This window comes from Geotrypetes seraphini, chromosome 1 (genome assembly GCF_902459505.1).
Source record: "Geotrypetes seraphini chromosome 1, aGeoSer1.1, whole genome shotgun sequence".
Taxonomy (NCBI): Eukaryota; Metazoa; Chordata; class Amphibia; order Gymnophiona; family Dermophiidae; genus Geotrypetes; species Geotrypetes seraphini.
This window is the reverse complement of record NC_047084.1, coordinates 204,178,234-204,202,008: the sequence shown is the minus strand read 5'-3', so window position 1 is coordinate 204,202,008 and position 23,775 is coordinate 204,178,234. Positions and strand designations below refer to the sequence as shown.

At 44.1% G+C, this 23,775-nt stretch overlaps 1 protein-coding gene across 2 annotated transcripts in view; it reads left to right on the top strand.

Moving 5' to 3' along the window:
- Nucleotides 1-4,210: 4,210 nt before the first annotated feature.
- ZDHHC2 (zinc finger DHHC-type palmitoyltransferase 2) overlaps nucleotides 4,211-23,775 on the top strand; it is a 151,768-nt gene continuing 132,203 nt past the window's right edge. For both annotated transcript variants that reach the window (XR_004540655.1, XM_033957926.1), the window contains exon 1: nucleotides 4,211-4,447. Coding sequence is in view for 1 of the 2 variants with exons in the window: in XM_033957926.1 (XP_033813817.1) it covers nucleotides 4,273-4,447 (175 nt within the window). In the remaining variant the exon portion in view is untranslated. The remainder of the gene's footprint in view (nucleotides 4,448-23,775) is intronic.

The following is a 23,775-nucleotide window of genomic DNA, read 5'->3' as shown; positions in this document are numbered from 1 at the left end:
CTGACGCGACTCCCGCTGTCCCGCACCTGCCCCTGTGTCTTCTTGTCTTTCTGTGTCCCTTCCTCCCTCTGTCTGTCTGTCCAAAGCAGCATTTCCTCCCTCCACACCAGTTCCCTGTGCCCCTGCGTCTTTCTTCTTGTCTTTCTGTGTCCCTTCCTCCCTCTGTCTGTCTGTCCAAAGCAGCATTCCCTCCCCCCACACCATTTCCCTGTGCACCTGCCCCTGTGTCTTTCTTCTTGTCTTTCTGTCTCCCTTCCTCCCTTTGTCTGTCTGTGCAAAGCTGCATTCCCTCCCCCTTCCATTTCCCTCCCCCCACACCAGTTCCCTGTGCCTGCATTAGCGTTTCCTCTACCCTCTTTCCCTTCCCACAGTCGCGACTACAAATGCGGGCCCTAGTCCTTCTACTGGCCTGATTTACTCTGGCACGTCCGGAGCAAATCAGGGCAGTAGAAAGGTCCGAAGCAGCATGTGAAGACTGCTGGACACGCTGCTTAAATCGGCAGTTGGGCCCACGGTAAGGGAAGAGGGGGGCAGCAAATGACAGCAGAAAGTTGCTGGGCTCCTCGGTGGGGGCGCTGAGTGGCCGCGATCCCTCTACTCCCAGACCCCTCCCCCCCAGAGGAACGGAGATCGAGTTGCCGCCATTTTGAAGATCGTTCTGCCCTGCTCCTTGCCTTAGTCTATTTTTAAGTTGAAAGACACGGTGGCGGCGGCTCCTCTCAAGATCCCCGACTGCATTGGACTTCCGACGCAGGTGGGGATCCTGAGAGGAGTCGCTGCCTGTTCTTTCAACTTAAAAATATAGTAAGGCAAGGAGCAGGGCAGAGTGAAGAACATTGATTCCCATAAGATCATCCGCCTTGGGGGAGACAAACGCCGCGTCCGACATCAGCTTCATGGGAAGAGAGAGGACTTCAGGCAAGGAGCAGGGCAGATCAAAAAACAGCATGAGCCGACAGCCGCCGTGTCCGACATCCGTCTCGGGGGAGAGAGAGTGTTTCAGGCGCATGCCACTCCTATCTGAGATGCTGTACATCTCACGGAAAACGGACCCACACGATAGGACTGCGCATGCGCGGCCTAGCGTTTTATTATATTAGATATAAAATCATAACTGAGACTTATGCGGATGGGATCAGATGGTTTCTGGGGACTGAGCTTGCGGAGACGGGGCAGAAATGTGTTTTTTTTTATTTCAGTCTTAGTAGTTTGCCGGTCCACAAAATAATTCTTTTATTTCTGCCAGTCCACGGGTGTAAAAATGTTGAAAAACACTGCTCTAGAGCAGAGTCGGCAACTGCGCTGAGGTGCAGGAAGGTCCCCCGATGACTCGTCTGCCGGCTTTGCTCCGGAAGAAGTTATGTCGGAGGGGGTGGACCCGGCAGTCGCAGTCATTGCGGGTCCTTGCCACAACTCCCTGCGTCTGCCGGGTCAACCCCCTCCGACGTAACTTACTTCTTCCGGAGCAAAGCCTGAAGTCATCGCGGGACCTTCCAGCACATGGCTGCCGACTCTGCTCCAGAGCTAGTACGTCAGAGTGGGGTGGACCGGCAGCTACAGTCATCGCAAGAAAGGAGCAGGACTGCTGGAATGAAAGAGTAGTGCAGAGAGAGAAAGGGGGCAGGGTGGAATGGAAGGGTGGGGCAGATGGAATTGATGTACAGGGAAAGGGAAGAGAGAGACATAAGGGGGAAGGATACTGGATGAAATTGGATTGGAGGGAAAGAAAGGGGGCAGATGCTGATTGAAGAGAGGTGGATGGAGAGAGAAAGGGCAGACATTGGATGGTAGTGTGGCAGGTAGAGGGGGAGTGCTGAATGGAAGTGCAGATGGGAGTGATAAGGGAGCAAATGCAGGAAGGAAATGGGAGGAGAGAAAGAGGGGAGCAGATGATGGAAGTGGACAGAGGAGAAGGTACTAGATGGAAGGGGTAGAGAAAGAGGGCACATGATGGAAGGAGGGGATAAATAAAAGGAGGGCACATGATGGGGGAAAGGATTGAGTTAGGGAAATACTGGAGGAGGTGAGGGAAAGAGGTGGTGAGCTGTAGGTAGATAGTAAAAAAGGAAATTGATGAGAGGGTAGTAAGAACGTAATCTAGATGGATGCAGAAAATAAATTGAAAAGAAAAATGAGGGAAGAAAGGGATTGTAGAAGAGAGGTGTGGGAGAGGAGAGAGATGCCAGACCAATGGGGGTGAAAGGAGAGATGGAAGGGGGAGGCATACAGTTTCTGGAAGGAGCATAGAAGGAGAGAAGATGCCATATAGAGGCAGAGAGATGGCAGACAGTGGATGGAAGGAAGAGAGTAACAAGAAGATGAGGAAAGCAGAATCCAGAGAAGACAAAGGTAGAAATAAAATTTTCTATTTATTTATTGCTTTAGGAGACATGTGTCACTGTTTCTGTGGTGTTGCATTTTATGCGGAGTCCAGCTTCTTGCTGGTTCAATTTAACCTTTGTCTGTGTATTTCTATTTTATCCCCCCTTTTACAAAACTGTGGAGCGTTTTTTAGCGCCAGCTGTGGTGGTAGCAGCTCTGATGCCTAGAATTCTATGAGCGTCAGAGCTGTTACCACCATGGATAAAATCCACATTACAGTTTTGTAAAAGGGGGAGGGGTTAGTTTGTGATGACATATTCCATACTAGTCGAAGGTGTTTTCTGTGTTCGAAAGACATGGTTTTCTGTTAGGATTGACGGTGTAGGATTGATCTGTACTAGTCTGGCTTGTTTAGTTTTACAATGGGTGTATTGATGTACTGCTCACTGCATATGTAAGATGCTGCCTTTTCCTAGGTACTCATGTCTGAGGTGTGGCTTGTTACTAAAAAAATCATGTTTTTCGTACAGATGGGGGGGGGGGGGTTTGCCAAAAAATGATGGGTCCCTGGTGTCACTTATGCTAGGTACGCCACTGCTTCTGAGTCTACTCCATACTACTGATCATTTATACTACACTGAAGTAGTGGTACTTCTAACCCCCCTTCACCTTCATCCTATGCCCCCTTTTTCTACAGCTTCTTTTCAATTGAAAGGAGCTCAGCTCCTGTACATTTATGCTACCTAGGTACTGTATGTAAAGGTCTCCTCTCTCTCATCCTTTTTCAAAAATATTATATATATATTGAGATCTTTAAGTCTGTCCCCATATGCTTTTTTATGTTAATGTTGATTTAACACTGTAACTTACATGCAGGTTCATATTTTCTAACAAATCTATATTAATTATCAAATCTATTATGTCTTAAAACGTTGTCCAATTCTTAAACTTCTGGTGCTACCAAATTACTCAGAAGTAAGGAGGACTTAAGAATCGCTACTAACCCATGCAAGTGCACTGAAATTAAAGCCTTATTGACTTTAGTTTTCATTCCAAAACCGATTTGCCACTTTTTCGGAATGTCATCTGCTAATTATTCATGGTAGGCCCGTTGAAAGAAAACAATACAGAATGGAATTATGATACCAAATGAAAAACTTGTCATGTTCATTATTCGCTCTCATAAAACACATACCGTATCAGACTGAATGTCCTTGGCACTCGGCCCTCCTATAAGTGTTAAGGACAAATAAGTAAATGAACTACATGACACTCCCCTTCCCCCTGCGGTCACTAGTGGTTGTTTCTTCAGTGCTGTCCACATCCCTAGGTGTTCAGATTGATTTTCTCAATTACGTGAGGTTTCTTCGGGGGTGAACCCTTCATTTGCCCTATAATTGCCCTATTCATTTGCCTTTTAGGATGTTTTTAAAAAAAAAAAAAAAAATCAATTTGATATCCCTCGTTTTCTGCTCCCCCCCCTCCTGAAAGCGCTATCCACAGTAATGATCGGACGACACGGCTGTTCGAGCAGGCTGAAGGGAATGGGCGTTTCTTAAAGTCTGCTCTAGCCCCCGGCAATGAAATGCACTTCACAGGATCAATTGTCCTTTGACAACACACAAAAAAAATCACCTTTTTTCAAGAAAAGGAAGGAGGTCCCCCTCCAAATGTAATACTCCTCAACCTCTGTTCCCTCTAAGAAAAGAGGCGGCCAGTTCCATGTCACCATAGCAACCATCCTGTGCCGGCCGTTGCCAGCTCTTAAGGTAGGCAGGCTATTGGTTGACGCTCCCAGAGGGGTGGGAGTATTATCACACGTTGCGCCACCTGCTGGAACTCCCGTTGAGTTCCAGATGCACGCATTGCACAGGCGCGCGGAGAGGATTCCATGCAGCAGCTGCTAGCTTCTTTCTGCTGCTGCTGCCACTTCGTCTGGCGTTCGGCTCCATGAACCTCTTTGCTTGCATCGCCCAGAATGAGCGAGCCCGGGGGAAGATGGCGCCTCCGGGTAGAAGCGGCGCGAGACGGCGGTGCCAAAGGCTCTTGTACTGGGTACCAGTACTCTTCATCTCCATCATCGTTTGCTGGTCTTACTACGCCTATGTGGTGCAGCTCTGCGTGGGTGAGTAGGTGTGTGCCCGCAGGGGAGGGCAGGGCAGTCATCATGGCATGGACTGCAGCTGCAGCTCAAATCTGCTTTAGGACGTGTCATTTTACCATCAGGCTGGGAGCTGCCCATAAACAAGACCAGGGTAGAGTGAACTTTTGCTCCGTCAGTGCATCTTTGTGATTAGCCAACTGATACAATAGTAAGAATGCCCTCGATAAAATAAAAAAGAGAATACTGTACACATTTTGAACTAATTCTGAGGGAAGACAGCAGTCATACTGAAGTGAATCATGGAAACCAATTTTTCAGAATGATTAGGGGTGCTAAACTCAGCCCAGTTTGCCCTCGCTAGGCATATTGAAGGATGTGCTCAGTACTGGGGGGGTTCTTGACTACCAATATAGTTGACAGCTATGAAATGAGATTAGCTGCAGGCTTGTTATTTTACAGACCGTTAAATCAGCGTGTTTTCTGTCTTGGACATGCAAGACAAGAACCAAGTAAAACCATTTAGTAGTCTGTCATTGGCTCCTGTTTTGCTGGTGGTACTAAGATCCTGAAATAACCAAAGAGTGGGTCTCAGCCCCTGGAACTTTAGCATATATGAATGTTTGTGTATATGATATACTGTAAGTTGTACTTTGAGAATCTGTTATTCATGGTTCTAAGTATATATATATACACATATATACTTAGAACCATGAATAACATGGATACCTTCTTGTTTCCTATTCACCTGATCTCTGGCCAGTTCGTTTGTTTATATTTCTGCTTCCCTGTGTTGTTGATAATAATAATAAAGCACCCACAGATTTTTGGTATGGGTGTCATTTAGGACTGCCCCCCCCCCCCACTTCCAAGTGAGCCAGAGGTTCTCCTCTCTTGTCAAATGGCTTTTGAATAATGATGGTATTGTGGTTCTTGATGCTTGAGGCATAAGATGTATGGGCTACTCCCTTTCCCACAAAATCCCAATCTGTTCTTAAAAAAAACAACAGTAAATTTGACTGCATTTAAAGAATTGGTAAATTAGTTTTCAAAAATAGAATTTACAGTATCAGATCCTCTAGCTCATGGTACTAGAATAGTGCAGAATAAATTTCTCATATAAACTAATTTAAGTATCCTTGGATCAAAGAAACTGTTTTGAAATAAGTACAAAGTTAGCCTAAATGTTATATTTTCTTGATTATACTTTCTGTACAAGTTATGCTTGATAATAATGTAAAATCTTATAAATAAATAATAAAAAAAAAAAAAATAAGTACAAATTTACACTATACTCTTTTTTAAAGTTCTGAAATACCTTCCAGAATTCTTTTTTTCCCAGCTATTCCTTTTTTCTGTGTCCATTAGAAGTATCAGGACTACTTTCATGGTGTAAATGTACTGGGATTTAATGCCAGAATCTGTTGCAAAGACTCTAGGTGAATTACCCCTGGTCGTAAGTTGCTTGCAGAAGGATGTCAATAACATCTTCCAGCTCTTCCTCATTCACCAGTGAAGTATAGTGCCCTGTTCAGATTTTCCTTGTGCAAGCAAGTTGAGAAGGTGTGTTCTGATCTGCTTTGTTTGGGTTTTCTTCTTTTCATGTTTTTTCATCAGATTCGTAAGGCTTTGGTGCCCAGAGGTTCCCAACGTAGAGCAAGTCTGCCTGGGAGAGGACATAGACTCTGCAAGGATGGTCTGCAACTCGCAGGGCAACCCCTGGGTGTACCTTCTGAGCTAGCCTACTTTGTGAATACTTGAAGCTCAGGGTTCATTCCCCTGGGAGCTAGCTCACCTTCTGATTCATTAGAGGCTTGAGTGCAGGCTGTGGGCCCCTGTGTTAATCCCTTGGGGTTTCAGGAAGCTGGCTGTGTTTTCATCTCTCCCCCCCCCCCCCCCGTCGCACCGCAAGGATTTGTAGGGGTTGAGCTCACAGTTGGTGCCAGACCGACTGCCAGCCTGAAAATGTCCAGTTTTGGATCCTTCTAGAACAGTTTTGAGGCACAAAGTCTTCTCCTTCCAGTCAAGCTGTAGGGTATCTGATACAGGCAGGCACCAGCACAGCACAGTGAGTACAGCCCATTATTCCCTATGAAGAAAACTGGGGAGAGGAGGGGGCCTGAAAATTTAATGTTTCAAGGATTTGAGGGCCAGAGATTGAGTCCCCCTCCTCCAAAACCTCCTTCCTTGAATTTTTTTAAACTTCAGGGGAGCCCCCATGGGTTATTTTTGGCACAAAATCACTGATGGCAGCCATCTTGGATTTTAAACAGTCTTTTTTTCTAAAGCCTCTAGCTTCCTCTAAATACCTTGATTTGGTTCAAAATTGACTGAGATGGACTCATCAAGCTGTTCTACCCCTGCATCATGCCAGTTTTGCACTGGATGGTCGGCCAAGGAGCATCCATGGGGAGTGATCATGCTCTAGGAGACCTCCCCACAGCTGAGGGACCTGGCTACTAGCTTGGGTGTCCCAGATGAACAGGACTGGGAGGATTGGAGTTCAGGCTCCATGCCTCTACTGTCCCAAGGCACAGCTTCTTCCCTGGGGGATTCCGATTCCCTTGCAGGGACCAGGAATCAGGAGGCGATAGCAGCTTTTGACTATAGAGAAGATCCATCTGTGTGCCGACTCTTTAATTCTGCTTCTGTACCACATTATTATGAATGTGCTCAGGGAGTTGAAGCTGGAACCTCAACAGCCATCGACATCTCAGTGCATGGTCATGAGCAGCTCAATGCTCAAACCACCTTTTTTTCTGTGCATCCAGACATCACCTTGCTAGTGACGGAGCAATGGGAGTCTCCAGGGACAGATGCTATTTGAAAAAGGTTTGGACGACCTATTGGCCAGTGTGGTGGATCGCTGGCCTAAGTCTCTACCAGATGGCAGACCTCGCTGACCAGCTGGGAGAAACCAAGGTCATTTTTGTCCCTCACAACATTCCCGCCATTACTATGCAGGCTCCTCCACTCAGAGATCTTATCAGGGATCCAAACAGAGATTCGAAAACTCTAGACGCCAGCAGCCCTCGGAGTCTTGTGCAGCACTGCTTCTAAGAAGACCCAATGATGCCAGGGCAGCAAGCACACTCCTGTACTTTGGCGGGAGACTGTCAGCGTTCTGAGAGGCATGGGAGCAAATTTCCTCGGATCGCTGGGTTCTAGACCTTATTCAAGAGTGCCACAAGATTGAGTTCTATCACTCCCCCTCTCCCCCCCCCCCCCGATCTCTGTGGATTCACAAGACAGACAGCCGGAAAAGGAAGTCCGAGTCCGAGTGATGCTGCAAAGGCTATTAGACATTTGAGCCATAGAAACAATCCCAGACAAAGAATTGGACTTGGGCAGGTACTCCATATACATCAGTGTCCAAGACTGGAGACTGATTCTAAATTTAAAGTCTGTGAAAGTGGAGCTCTCAAGGTGCCGCACTTCCAAATGGAAATGCTGCGGTAAGCCATTATGGCAGTAGCACCGGGGAATTACTAGCCTCCTTAGATCTAATGAAGGTGTACTTGTATATTCCCATTTTTCTGCCCCACAGGAAATATTTGGGATTCCATGTCCTCCAGTAGCATTTCCATTTTATGGCTCTATCTTTCAGAATAGCAATAACCCTACCACCTTCACCAAGATGATGGTGGTGGTCGGAGTGCACCTCCATAGACACTCATATCTAGACAATTGGCTGATCAGAGTCCCTTCAAGGCCGGAAGGGGAGCAAACAGTGCAGCAGGTGGTATATCTCCTGCAGGACCTAGGCTGGATGGTCGGCTTCAAGAATAGTTATCTAAAACCGACCAAATGCTTGGAGTATTCGGGAATCTGCTTTGACATGGAGAAAGGATGTGCTTTTCTTCCCGAGCCATGCATATGGAAACTCAGGAAGCAGATAGCAGACTTCTTAGAAGTGCCAAAGCCCACTGCCTGGCATTACCTCCAGGTGCTGGGTTTGATAATGGCCACCCTAGAGGTGGTTCCCTGGACAAGAGTGCATATGCATCCCCTTCAGGACACTCTCCTTTCCCTTGTGGTCTCCACAGCGGCAATCCCTCAAACTGCAGTTTCCTTTGATGGGGTAAGCGAGGAACAGCTTGCGCTGGTGGCTCCAAGAGGACTCTCTGTCACAGGGCATGCCTCTACAAATCTCTGGGTGATCCTAATGACTGATGATAGCCTATTCGGCTGAGGAGCCCATTGTGATGGTCATCCGGCACAAGGCCAATGGACTCTTCAATAGAGAAAGTGGTCCATAAATCATCTGGAGCTGCAAGCCATTCGATTAGCCTTAAGGATGTTGGAGTCAATCGGAGTGTTCTTGGACAATGCCACCTTGATGGCTTATGTGTCTTGGTTGGAGGCTCAGATGTTGTTCAGATGAGAAGAAGCTCTCCTTCAGATGCTTTCTGCATCCCATGTAGTGGGAGTGGTCTCTGTCTTTAAAACTAAACTTAAAACTTTCCTCTTTAAAGATGCTTTCATTCTCTTGCATCAGCCTCCACTTTCTAACTTCCTGATTCATATATAGTTTTGAAATATCTAACACTTCTTCTGAAGTGATCCCCTCCTATTGTTTTTACCACTTCCCATTTACCGTCCTTTTTTATTAATTTTACTTCAATGTATTTTAAACAACCTCTCCCTCCTCTACTATCTTTTCGTCTCATGTATGTTAATTTAAATTTGTCCAGTATTTTTAACATTTGATAAACTACCGTTTTTATTTGATTTCTTTAATTGTTTTTATAATTTTTTATAATGTACACCGTCTAGACATGTATTTTTATAGACGGTATATCAAAAATAAAGAATCTTGAATCTTTGACCTTATAGTACAACGCTGGAGAAGGCTGACAATGGATTTGATGACTTCTACCAAGAACGCAAAAGTGAACCACTTCTACAGCTGAAGAGATGAACTGGGCAGCAGACGTTTGGATGCATTGATTCAGCCATGGCCGGAAAAGAGCCTGCTTTATGTGTTTCCACTGTGGTCCTGGTGGACCGGGTCATCCGCAGAATCGTGACTCACCCTGGCCATGTGATCCTAGTAGCCCCAGATTGACCTTGCAGGCCTTGATATGCAGATCTAGTACATCTGCAACAGAACAGAGGCCTCAAGCTTCTGGTTCATATGGGGCTTCTCAGTCTGGGTCTGGTTCCCATGGAGATCCCAGATTGCTTTGGTCTTACGGTATGGCTCTTGAGCTCATGACCTTAGCACACAAAGGTTATTCGGAAGTAGTGATTGCTGCTCTCCTCAAGAGTTCTCCTCCTTTGACAGTGGCAGCCTATGCAAAGACCTGGAGGGCTTTCCAGTTCTGGTGCGCCAAAGACCATGTAGAACCTTTCAGAGCACCAATTCCTGTGATCCTTGCCTTTCTACAGGCTGGATTAGAAAAAGGCCTGGCAGTGCTTATTTCCCTACAAACTCAAAAAAGAAAAGATCTTCAAAAGAGGTTCTTGGTTTAACTCTCTGGAACTAGAATCTTAGTGAAAAAGGTTTACCTGTATTTGCCATCCATAAGTGTAATAAGTGAGTGAAAACTTACAATATGATCAGTCTGTATACACACAGAGTTTATTCAGGGACTTGACTTTGGCTGTACAGGTACTGGTTTCCCTCGGCTCTTAATTATTTACAGCTGGCTTTTGGGCTCTGGCTAGACTTATTCTCTCAGATATGTGGACAAACTTTCTCACACATAGCTATATCTGATTTCTCAGCTAGTTATGGTCACTCTCTCCTGCTCAGGTCTGTCACTTCCAGAACTTTCTCTCTTAGAAATACTTTGAGCACTTCCAATCAGTCCTCTCACTCTGCTGGCTCTGGTATTTTTCTCTTACTGGCTGTGATGGATCACTTTCACACTATATTAGTTCTCCCACTCATCAGATCTGGTCTCTCATGGCAGGATCTGTGGTCACTTTTCCATCTGGTCTACTTTCCTCTTCTGGTCTTGCTGCTGGAGTGGGGAACTTTTCTTTATCCCAGGACAAGCAGGCAGCATATTCTCAACAGGTGGGTGATGTCACTGACGGAGCCCCACAGCGGACAGCCTCACAAGCAGACTTGCTTGAAGATCTTTGTAAGAGCTTACGAGTGCTGCACTACGCATGCGCGAGTGCCTTCCCGCCCGAGTCAGGGCACGTGTCTCCTGTGAGGCACTTCAGTTCAACGTTTTCCGCGGAGCTAAGAAGTCCTCTTCATTTCAGCTCTGCAGCTCTCTGTTGCCTTTTCGCACAGCGGCTTTGTTATTTTTTCTAGTCGCTGTGCTCGCATGTACTTTATCTTTTATTTAAAAAAGAAAAAAAAAAAATTATAAAACTTTTATTGTTTCTTTTTTGGCCGGTGGCCTTTTGGCCTCGGCCTGGCCGCTGAACCTCGTTTTTTCGTCGGTCTTCTTTCTTTCTATGTCCCGGCCTATTACCGGATTCAAAAAGTGTAACCAGTGCGGCAGGGTCATTTCAATCACCGACCCTCATCGTCAGTGTATTGTTTGCCTGGGTCCTGAACATTGCCCCAACACTTGTTCGCGCTGTGCTGCCCTTCAACCTCAAGCCCTTCGCAGACGCCGTGCTAAAATCCTTCAACTATTTAGCACTATGGAGCAGTCTGCTGAAAGGGCCTCGGCTTCGGGGATGGCCTCGACTCCCAAGACCTCGACCCTGACAACCATGGCTGCCTCGACCAAGACCTCGACCTCGACCACTTCGGCCTTGAAGGTCTCGGCTCCTGTCTCTTCAAAGTCTTCATCTGTGGGTAAGTCTCCTGTTTCTCCTAAGAAGCCTCCAGAGTCTCAGGCATCCCAGGCCATGCCTACGGTCCTGCCAGCCTCTACGAGACCTCCAGCTAAGCGTGCCTCGAAACATAGGGAATACCCATCCTCAAGGTCACCCTCTTTGGAACACACTGCTGCACCTTCGAGACCTGATCCTTTCATCTCGGTGCCTATGTTCAAGGACATTTTGAAAGCCATTCTGACCACTCAGATTTCCTCGGTCATGGCTCAATTCCTCCCGGCCTTGACCCTGCTTCCTACGAACCAGCCTGAGCCTCCTGTTGAAGCACCTCGAGGCAAGCCTCGGAAGTCTCGTCGCTTATCATCCAATGACTCTTCGCCTCCTCCTGGGACAGAACTCTCCTGAGCCTTGATCGAGGCATTCGAGGCATCATGCTTCCAAGCGAGGTCCTGAGTCTTCTCTCAAGCACAAGACCTCTCCTCCTCTGGATACTGAGTCTTCTGTGCCTCGTTTATCGATGGCTGTCGAGACTTCTTCAAAACCTAGACATAAGTCTCGGTCTCACTGGCTGCTTCTCCTCGAAGTCCATACAGGTCGAAGACTCCTCCATCGAGACCGCTTCCGAGGGAGCCTTCTCCTCCTGCCTCGACCCACTCTGTTCCTTAAACCCCGGGGACTTCACCATCGAGGCTTCTTAAGCGCAAACACTCCTTGACTCCTCCTGTCACAGGTAGTGGAGCTTCTTCAGTGACTATGCGGCTGGAGTCTGAGCCTCCTTCTCACTATTCCAGAAAGGCTTCTCCTTCCTATTCGGTGGCTCCTAAGTCTCGCTCTCCTTCTCCTGAGAGTCCATCTACCTCGAAGTCTGCCTCATTTGCGAGATTTGTCTTTGACATGGGGAAAGCTCTTCAGCTGGATCTCCACTCTGATTCCAAGTATGCTCCTGAGTACTTGGCCGACATGGAGTTGCCTCATCCATCCAAGGAGACATTGAGGCTTCCTATGACTCCTGTTTTAAAGCAAACTTTCTTCAGGAATATGGAAACTCTTTATTCCATTACAGCCATTTCATCTAAGCTAGAATCCAGATATCGCACCGTTCCTTGTAAGGGATTTGAGAAATCTCAATTGTCTCACCAGTCTTTGGTTGTGGAATCTTCATTAAAGAAAGCTCAATCATCTAAGCTCTACGCTGCGATCCTTCCAGGCAGGGAGGGCCATACCATGGAAAAGTTTGACCGTAGGCTCTATCAGAATTCCATGATGGCTAACAGAATTCTCAATTACAATTACACTTTCACGGCTTATTTTAATCACTTCCTCAAAATCATGCCTAAGTTTTATCCGGCTCTTGAGGAACAGTGTCTTCCAGAATTCAAACAGATTATTCGAACTCTGTCTCAACTTCGACTCTTCATGCTGCAAGCCACATACAATGCCTTTGAGCTCTCTTCCAGAGTTTCTGCTTTTGCAGTGGTCATGCGTCGCCTTGCTTGGCTCCCCATTGCTGATATGGATCCCAATTTGCAGGATCGTCTAGCAAACTTGCCTTGCCAGGGAAATGAACTTTTTGATGATTCCATCGAAGCTGCTACAAAGCGACTCTCTGAACATGAGCGCTCTTTCGCTTCCTTGATCCGGCCGAAGCCTAAGACTCCTCTTGCTCGGCCATATAAGCATCCACCATGTCGTTATTCTCAAAAAACGATGCCAGCTTTCTCCAGGCCTTCGTCTAGACGACCGCCAGAGCAACAACGACAGCAGAAAGCTCAGACTCCTGCTGCGGCTAAACTAGCTCAGTCTTTTTGACATTATAAGTCTGAGCATACCAACCTCTCTCCATCAGACTTCTCTTCTGCCCATAGGAGGTCATCTTCACCATTTTTATCACCAGTGGGAGATGATCACCTCAGATCTTTGGGTTCTCACCATCCTTTGGGAGGGATATTCACGTCACTTTCTTCAGCTGCCTCCAGATGCCCTCCAAGAGTGACCTTCCAATTCGTTGCAACTTCCCCATCTTCTTCAGAAAGCTCAGGCTCTTCTTCACCTTCGAGCTGTCGAGGAGGTTCCCTTGAATCAACGGGACATGGGCTTTTATTCCCGTTATTTTCTAGTCCCAAAGAAGACGGGGGACTTGCGACCCATTCTGGACCTCAGAGCCCTCAACAAATTTCTAGTCAAAGAGAAGTTTTGGATGCTTTTTTTACCAACTTTGTATTCCCTGAAGAATCAGGGAGATTGGCTATGCTCTCTGGATCTCGAAGAGGCTTACACTTATATACCGATTCATCCAGCCTCTTGCAAGTATTTAAGATTTCAGGTGAGGAATCTTCATCTACAATTCAGAGTTCTTCGTTTCGGACTCACCTCATCCCCCAGAGTCTTCACGAAGTGTCTGGTGGTGGTGGCTGCAGCTCTCCATACCCAGGGTCTTCAAGTTTTTCCATACCTGGACGACTGGCTCATCAAAGCCCCCTCTGAACAATGGGTTATTGCAGCGACCCGACAGACTATTATGTTCCTCCAATGTCTGGGGTTTGAAATCAACTTTCCAAAATCCCAGTTGAACCCATCTCAGTCTCTTCAGTTCATCGGGGCCACTCTGGACACTGTCCGGCTCAGAGCGTTCCTGCCTCAACCACGCCAAGATGCTCTCATTCGCCTTTGCCAACAAGTGTCTCACCTCCATTAATTTCAGCAAGACAAATGATGATTCTCCTCGGTCACATGGCTTCTACAGTTCACGTGACTCCTTTTGCCAGACTTCATCTTCACATACCTCAGTGGACCCTGGCATCTCAGTGGCAACAAGCTACCAACCCACTTTCTCAATAAATTACAGTAACTCCTTTGTTGAGGCAGTCTCTCCACTGGTGGATGCTCTCTTCCAATCTTTCCAGAGGTTTCCTGTTCCACACTCTCCCTCATCAGAAGGTTCTCACAACAGACTCATCGACCTATGCATGGGGAGCTCATCTAGACGGTCTCCGTACCCAAGGCCATTGGTCTCCCGCAGACCGTCTTTGTCACATCAGTCTGTTGGAACTTAGAGCGATTTTCAACACCATCTTCACGACAACGTAGTCCTTGTCTGGACGGACAACCAAGTTGCCATGTACTATGTCAACAAACAGGGAGTTATGGGATCTCACTCCCTTTGTCAAGAAGCTCTGAAGCTGTGGGATTGGGCAATCCATCAAAACATCTTTCTCAGAGCTGTATACATTCAAGATCAGCACAACTGTCTGGCGAAAAAATTGAGTCGTCTTCTGCAACCTCACGAATGGACACTCAATTCATCGCCTCTACGTCAGGTGTTTGCTCAATGGGGGCCCCCTCAGATAGACTCTTTGTGTCTCTCCTCAACAACAAGCTGCCTCAGTTCTGCTCCCGGATTTACTCTCCCCAGCATCTCGAGGCAGATGCTTTCCTACTGGTCTGGACGGGTCAGTTTCTCTATCCCTTCCCTCCATTCCCTCTGATTCTCAAGACTCTTGTCAACCTCAAGACAAAACATGCCACCATGATTCTGATACCTCCTCAGTGGCCCACACAACCGTGGTACTCCCTTCTACTTCAACTCAGCACCAGGGAGCCTCTGCTTCTACCAGTTTTTCCCTCTCTGCTTACTTAGAGTCGAAGGTCCTTACTTCATCCCAATTTGCAGCCTCTACACTTAACAGCTTGGTACCTTTCAACCTTACTGACTCTACAGTTTTCTCAATCTGTACAGGACATTTTGGTAGTTTCCAGGAAGCCATCCACTAGGCAGTGTTACGATCAGAAATGGACTAGATTTTCTACTTGGTGTTCTACTCGCCAAATGGAGCCAATGTCTACCTCCTTGGCTTCTGTTTTGGATTATTTACTTCACTTATCACAATCTGGCCTCCAGTCTACATCTATCCGTCCATCTCAGTGCGATTGCTGCTTTTCATCAGCCTCTTGATGGGAAACCGCTGTCTGCACACCCTGTGGTTTCCCGCTTCATGAAAGGACTTTTTAATGTTAATCCACCGCTCAAACCACCTCCAGTGGTCTGGGATCTCAATGTCATCCTGGCTCAATTGATGAAGCCTCCATTTGAACCAATTGTCAAGGCTCATCTCAAATATCTTACTTAGAAAGAGGTGTTCCTGATTGCCTTGACGTCTGCTCGAAGAGTCAGTGAGTTATAAGCCTTGGTTGCGGATTCACCTTTCACAGTTTTCCACCATGACAAAGTGGTCCTCCGTACTCATCCAAAATTCTTGCCTAAAGTTGTTTCAGAATTTCACATCAATCAATCTATTGTTCTTCCAGTATTTTTTCCAAAGCCTCATTCTCACGCTGGAGAAGTGGCACACCATACTTTGGATTGTAAGCGTACCTTGGCTTTCTACTTGCAACGCACTCAACCTCACAGAACAGCCCCAAAACTTTTCATCTCTGATCCAAATAGTTGGGGCATCCTGTCTCGAAGCGAACCATATCCAACTGGATGGCTGCTTGCATCTCTTTCTGCTATGCTCCGGCTGGTCTCCCTCTGCAGGGTTGAGTCACGGGCCACAAAGTTAGAGCAATAGTGGCGTCTGTAGCTTTCCTCAGATCAACTCCTATTGAGGAAATCTTCAAGGCTGCCACTTGGTCCTCGGTTCATATTTTCACCTCTCATTACTGTCTGGATACTTTCTCCAGAAGGGATGGCCATTTTGGCCAGTCTGTTTTACAAAATCTGTTTTCTTAACTTGCCAACTCTCCCTCCATCCCATTATGCTTAGCTTGGAGGTCCCCCAACTGCTGAGAATATGCTGCCTGCTTGTCCTGGGATAAAGCACAGTTACTTACCATAACAGTTGTTATTCAGGGACATTAGGCAGATATTCTCACATCCCACCCTCCTCCCCTGGTTGGCTTCTTAGATAGTTATCTGAACTGAGGTACCTCACAGGAGACGCGCGCCCTGACTCAAGCGGGAAGGCACTCGCGCATGCGCAGTGCAGCACTCGTAGGCTCTTACAAAGATCTTCAAGCAAGTCGGCTTGCGAGGCTGTCCGCTGTGGGGCTCCATCGGTGACGTCACCTACCTGTTGAGAATATCTGCCTGTTGTCCATGGATAACAACTGTTACGGTAAGTAACTGTGCTTTCTTGCCCATTTCCCTAATGAATACAAGATACAAGAATCTGTATGGTATGGTATTAGGCTGCCAGACTGCTGCTACTTTTTTTCCCACTGCCACTGTATCTTCCACTGTCTATGGCTGTTTGCAGTGTTCCTTCTTTAGTGCTCTTATGCCACTGCTCCTATGACTTCTATGGCAGCTCTCCAGCTGCGTCTTTTTTTCCTGTCTCTGCCTTTTCCACTGCCCCTCCCCCCAATGAAGTTCAGCTGCTACACCTTGACTCCTCTCGTGGTTTCTGCTGCTATGCACTGTTTCCACTCCTGAAACTCTTGGGGGGGGGGGGAGTAAGTGAAAATAGCTACTGGCTATATAATTTTAACTTAGAATCCCTCCGTATGTTTTTTGGTTTGTAATGTTTTGCATTTGTAATGTGCTGCATTTTGAAGCAATTGATTTTTAGCATGAACCAGATGAATAATAGCAATCTAGATAAAATTTAAAAAGCAACTAATGGAAAATAAATTTGCATACTGTGATTTTAGAGAAGTATTATATGAATAGATGTCTCTGGAAGAATTCAGAAGTGGCAGGGAGATTGTACCGGTAAATGAATAAACAAAAAAAATTGCAAGTGAAAAAGTAGAACTATTGTAGGAAATAAAATAAGGAGCCCTCTCTTTTTGTAGAGTTGTTTCCAGTAATTTTCCTCAGTATATGAATGATTCATCATTTTATCTATCATGAGCACATTTCAAAACATCTAGGTGGTATGAAGATCCTGAATTCCAACATGGCCTTAGATACAAGAGTGAAGTTGCATATATAGTAGCCTAAATGTGTTACCTTTTACCACTGTACCATGCCTTTAGTACTTTCATGCATCATATTCACTGAAACAATTTCAAATTTCAAGTTTATTATTGATTTTATATACCACTTTATCATTTGTTTCAAAGTGATTGTACAATAAAAAATTTGGGTAAAACAGATAAATACAATTAACATAACTTAACAAAGGATAAGGTATACTACTGGACAAACAGGTAGAAATGGAAAGAAGGGAAGAACTACATTAGTTAAAGAAAAGTGAGGTACAAAGAGGAAAACAAAGAGGGTTAAAAATAAGTAAGTCCAATACAAATGGACTAAAAAAGGAAATAAGTTTAAAAATCCTTAAAAGGACACTCAAACTTGAAAAGAATCTTTAAAAAGAAATGTCTTAAGAAAAGACTTGAATTTCTCGAGGTTTGTTATCGCTCTTAATGCGTTCAGTGCTGAATTCCAGAGGGAAGGGGCAACTACTGAAAATATTTCTTCTAGTATTTATATGGTTCAGGGATGGGATTGCTAATAGATTTTGATCAGAGGAATGAAGAAGACGTGATGAAGTATACGGTATCAAGAGTTTATTAATAAATTCCAGCTGGCCAGTGTTTCTTGTTTTAAAAGTCAGTAATAGTGTTTTATAAGTAACACGGTGATGGATAGGAAGCCAGTGGGCTTTTATCAGGAGAGGAGTTATGTGGTTGAATTTTTTGGCCTTGCAGATAACTTTTACTGTGATGTTCTGGACTATCTGTAGACATCTTAACTTTTTTGGGGTAATTCCATGGTATAAGGCATTACCATAATCCAGACAAGAAATAACCAATGAATGAATTTAGAGCAGATTTGTTGAGAAATTTAGCTAGTGAGCGAATCATTCATAGACGATAAAAGCAAATTCTTACAACTGTACTTATATGTTTGTGGAAAGTGAGAGTATTATCAAAAGTTATGCCTAAGAGCTTAATACTGTGAACTGTCTGTATTAGTATAGATTTGAATTTAATAGGAGAGAGAAGACTACCTTTCTTAAACGGAAAAAACATAATTTTGGTTGTAGTGACGTTGAGTGATAACTTGTTTGAATTTAACCAATCATGGATCTTGGTGAGCTTTTCATTGATGGTAGGAATGTTAGTTGGGTTATCCAAATTGATGGGATGTATTAGTTGGATGTCGTCTGTATAAGCGTAAATGGTCTATTGTGAAATCATGGTGTGCTGTATCTGAGGAGGCATAGGAAATCAGAGCAAAATTCCTCAAAGCTCACCATGAAAAAGAATGTCAGTTAAAAAAAGAAATTTATACAAAATCATGTTTTTCTCATTCTCTTTCTACCTATTTCTGAGTGCTGCAGATTGGATAATGTGCTGACTTTGACTGTTTATGACGGAATACTGCAGGGATTTGCCATTGACTGTTGTAGCACTTGTCTTCGGCTACTAGCCAAACCTGACCATGATTAGCTTCTGAGATCTAAACATGTTTAGGCTCTTTCGATCTAGTGTTACTAAAGAACCACTGTTATGATTGTTTTAAAGAAGCTAGTATAAACACTGAACCAGCTGTTCACACTGTTCTTTTTGGAACATGGGATTTGAGGAACCAGGTGCAGTTTTCAAAGGTGATATATGATTTTACAGCTACAGAATGAAAGAGGTATTCATAAACTAAAGAGAAAAAAAACCCAACTCTTTTCTTTTAGAGGCTTTTTTACTAAGCTGCATTGGAGCTAACATGCGCCTAATTCAGCAAGCATGGCCTAATGCGAGACATGCCAAAGTGTTCTGTATTAGTTTTGCCATCTGTGTGCACTAAGCACATGATTTATTTGGTTTTTTTGGGGGGAGGGGGTGCTTCGGGGTGGAGAATGGGAATGGAATTACTATGAAATTAGTGCACTGACATTAACATGTTCTAACTGAATTGCACTGACTTAATGTGGGAGCCACTAGCACCTCCTAAACAGAAGATAGTAAGACCTTGATTCTGTAAAGTCCACCTAAAGTTGGGTGCCAATATACGAGGGGTGTTCAATAATTTATCTACCTTAGTATGTGTTGAAACAATTCTGTTCATGTTGTGACATGTCTCAAGGTTACTCATACACTGTTGCAGCTTAGTGCCAGTCTAACTTTCCAAGAGACAGGATGTCGGGAGAGTCCTCGTGTGAATCAAGTAAGAAACTGCTAGATTTGGAGCACTGTTCAGTGATAAAATTTCTCACAAAAGAAGGGAAAAAGCCAAAGGAGATCCATGAACGCATGACAGGAGTTTATGTTGCGTCTGCCCCATTATCCTACAAAGTAAAATTTCGGAGCAAGCTGTTTAAGTGGGATAGAGAGTCCACTGAAGAAGACCCTCACACTGGACAGCCTATAGAAGCAACTTCCACAGAAATATGAAAGAAAGTTTATTAAATTTTGTCAGACAGATGAATTAAAGTTTCCCGAATAGCTGAAGAAATGGGCATCTCGGCAGGTACAGTTTGGAAAATAATACATGAAAAGTTGGGTTTGTCCAAAGTTAGTGCAAGATGGACTCCAAGAATGCTGAAGCCATGTCTGAAGGCTATGAGGCTCCAGTGCTGTCAGGAGAAGTTGGAAATGGTCCGTGAAGACCAAGTGAATTTTTTTCATCGTTTGGTGACTGGAGAGGAGACTTGGGTCTATCATAGAGATCCTGAGTCCAAAATGGAGTCAATGCAGTGGAAGCACAAGTCATCCTCCACCCAAAAAAGTTTAAGTCAGAAAAATCTTCAGGCAAAGTCATGGCAACTGTCTTCTGGGATGATGAAGGACTTTTGCTTCTAGAGTTCATGCCACACAAGACAGCCATAACTGGAGAGAGTTACGCCAATCACTTTGCGGGAGACAATCAAGGAGAAAAGATGAGGAAAACTCACAGCAGATGTGCTGCTTCTTCACAACAATGCACTAGTGCACATGTCATAATAATCACAGGCTGGTATCCGAGAATATGGGTTTCAGCAGCTGAACCATCCACCCTACAGTACTGATCTGGCTCCTTTGGATTATTTCCTGTTCCAAGTTTTGTAGAAATTTCTCCATGAACAGCAGTTTTCAAGTGATGAAGACATCAAGGAAGTTGTGACATCCTGGCTTGGAGGTCTAATAGAAAAATTCTTTTCAAAGGAGTTAGTCATTGCAGATGAAGTGTATGGAGCTATCAGGGGACTGTATTTAAAAATAAAACAAAAATTTTTTGAAACCTCTTTTCTTTCTTACTGAGGTAGATAAATTATTGAACGCCCCTCATAGGCACCGATTCTATAAAATTTAGTCGCTTATTATAGAATTATTCTTAGCATAACTTATTCATGCTTAGGTGGCACTCAGCATTCTAACATTTAGGCATCCCTGATTTATGCCATGGTTTTCTATGCCTAAAGTTAGGCATCAGTATCAGAGCCTAATGGCACCTGATTTACAAAGAAATGCTTAACCCAAGAACACGCCTCTGATCTACTCCTAGCCATGCCCACTTTTAATGTAGGCACTAAAGACTAGGCACCTACTATTTATAGAATCAAGATTTTTGAGTTAAGGTGCCTAACTTTCAATTAAGCCCAATTAAGGCCAATTGTGAGGTGTTGAGTGCCAATATCAGCACTGATTAAGCCTATTAATTAAGATAGGCACTGATATCAGTGCCTAACCTTAGGCAGCCTTTATAGAATCAGGGCCTAAGTACCCCCACAATATATTTTTTTAATGGTCACAGGTTAATGCTTACATTAATACATGTGTATCCCAAGAATGTTAGAACTAATCTAACATTTATGCAGTACTTCATTCATAAATAACCACTGTCATATAGATCCTCAGCGGGCCACCAGGCACTCAAACTTCTTTCATAGTGCCGGGCTTTATGCTCCCCATCGTCATTGGATCCAGAGCGTTTACATTTTTCAATTAGGAGTAGAGTTGCCATTCTTTACCAGACGCTATGGTTGGTTAGAATGGTTAAAGCAGGGAGTGGTAGCCTTGAAAAAGCATTTGAGATTCATGGGCAAAACATGTTGGTGATTCTACCCCCGCATGAAGCATCTTTGCACAGCTAAGTACTTTTAGTACATATTTATTTAAATTTAACAAAAGCATTTAAAAATATTTAAAAAATTTATAAAACCGGATCCAGTGACGATGGGGAGCATAAAGCCCGGCACTATGAAAGAAGTTTGAGTGCCTGGTGGCCCACTGAGGATCTATAAGACAGTGGTTATTTATGAATGAAGTACTGCATAAATGTTAGATTAGTTCTAACATTCTTGGGATACACAGTTACTTAATGGTTCTTCATTTAAGTGTGTTTAAATAGTGCCAGAGGTTTACATTAATACATGGTCATATATTCAACAAATAGATTAAAGCCCTTTTTGACTGCCGTGCTAAAAATATGCTTACAGTGTAAGAAAATCCCGTATTAGAATGTGCTAAGCTCATTTCCTGGTGTAGCTTAGTTAAAGGACCACTTGATTTAATTATTGCACAGTGCTATATTATGGTTGCCACATTTAATAACATAGTTGATGAAACTTTGGTCAGTAGTTTCATCAACTATGATTAGTTTCATCAATGATGATTAGTTCACCAGTAATCTTTACCCTGCTGTACAGATGTGTGGGCAAAACAGGCATGAAACTAAAGACTTTATACTATCCTCTGAATTCTATAAAAAGTGCAAAAAATTTGCCAGCAAAATTTGAGCATGTGCTCAATTTGCATGCAAAATTTAATTGAATAGTGAGCCAATTTCAGTATTCTCTCCAGAAATTTTTTCCAGCTGGGTGGCATGAAAAAGTAGCCGAGTGGGGTGGGGAGGGACGGGGAAATTTGGTGGTGGGGAAAATTAAATGTATACTATTTTTATTAGTTAATTATTATTATTTTCCAATGCTCAATATGACTTCCTTTTTTTAAGGTTTTTTAATACTAAATTTAAGAAGTATCCAATTCTAGAAGTGAATAATTAGATAGTCACCCTCTTACAAATGGTATAGAGGTTTAAAAAAAGGGAAATCTGTTAATGAAGTCATTAGGTTCTATCTAGCCATTTATTTCTGCATGAATTTAAACAACTAAAAAAAAAAGATAAATATAGCTTATCCGGTCATACAAGAAACGGCTCTACAGCACCTCTAATAATGTTTTGATCACTAGGTTCCTTCCTGAGGTCTCACTGATGATATGAAATAGATGCGATCCTCACTTCCAGACCTCTTCCACATAATTTATGAAGGGATGTTACTGAGCCTTGAAGGAGACCTGTGTGATTGCACAACAGCAAAATTAAAAAGTAGCAGATAAAGATCAAAGTGAGAGCTAGGGCAAAACAGTTTAGGGAAAAATGCAGGTAATAATTAGCAATGTATTAAAAATATTTTATTTTTATTTGCTTATAATGTCATTTGAAAGCTGCTTGATGTTAATACAACTTTAATTTAATTCTTTATAGTGTGTTTGTGTGTAGGGGAACAACACCCACGTCAACAGTAAAGTTAGAATAGGGTCATTAAATCCAGTGGCGAACCTAGTATATATGACAGCCAGTGCTGATCATTTTTTAACAACCCCCTCTTCTATATAAAAAAGTTATTTTAGTAATAATCCATGAGTCACACAACAAGGGTGCACCTAGGAAAAGGCAGCATCTTAAACACTGCAGTGAGCTCTAGAACACCAACACACGCATTGTAAAACTAAAAAAGCTAGATCCTGCACAGTCAATTGATCCTGTAAAGTCAATGCTAACAGAAAACCATGTCCTTTTCATACACACAGAACACAGATACACCCTCGCCCAATATGGAATAATCACAAACTAAAAATAGAAATATGTAGACAAAAATTAAACTGAACCAAGAAACCAGACCCTACATACAATGCAACACCATAGAAACAGTGACACGTCCTCTAATACTGTGCAAAATATAAAGGCAGTAGAGTCGCTAAAGACTAAGGCAAGTTGTAAGCTTCCTTCCATTGCTGACCTATCTTCCATAGGTCAACGATGGAGGGAAGCTTACAACTTGCTGCTCTTGCTTGCTTCGGGCCTTTCTCGTTGCCAGGTCCTGCCTTCGCGGAAACAGAAAGTAGGCAGGACTCGGCAGCGAGGAATGTCCGAAGCAAGCAAGAGCAGCAAGTTGTAAGCTTCCCTCCATCGCTGACCTGTCTCCCGCCTTAGCCTGTAGCTAACTCATGCTCCATGGCTCTAACGGTAACACTGAGTGTGCCGGCTTCCCTTCTCTTCCTTCCCCCCGGGACATAACTTCCGGTTTTGGAGGGAAGAGAAGGGAAGCCGGCATGCACAGTGTTACCATTAGAGCCCCGGAGCATGAGTTCAAGACGCTTGCTGGTGTTTAAAAAATAAGTCAGACAGGAGTCAAACATTGAACTTTCGGCAGCGATTCACATTGTGCTGAGTCAGCCCGGGAAATCTCCAAGTCGGTGAGAGGGTTTTAAAAAAAATGTTGAGCAGCAGCTGCAGCAGCAGGATTCGCCATCAAGATGACAGCCGGGCAATCATCTAAATTAGCTGGACGGAGCACCCGGCTAAAAGGCGCTAGGGAGAACACTGAATTAGCACCAGTAATTGGGATCTTAACAAGCAATTATTGGTTCTATTTGGTTTTAATTAAAATTTACATGTG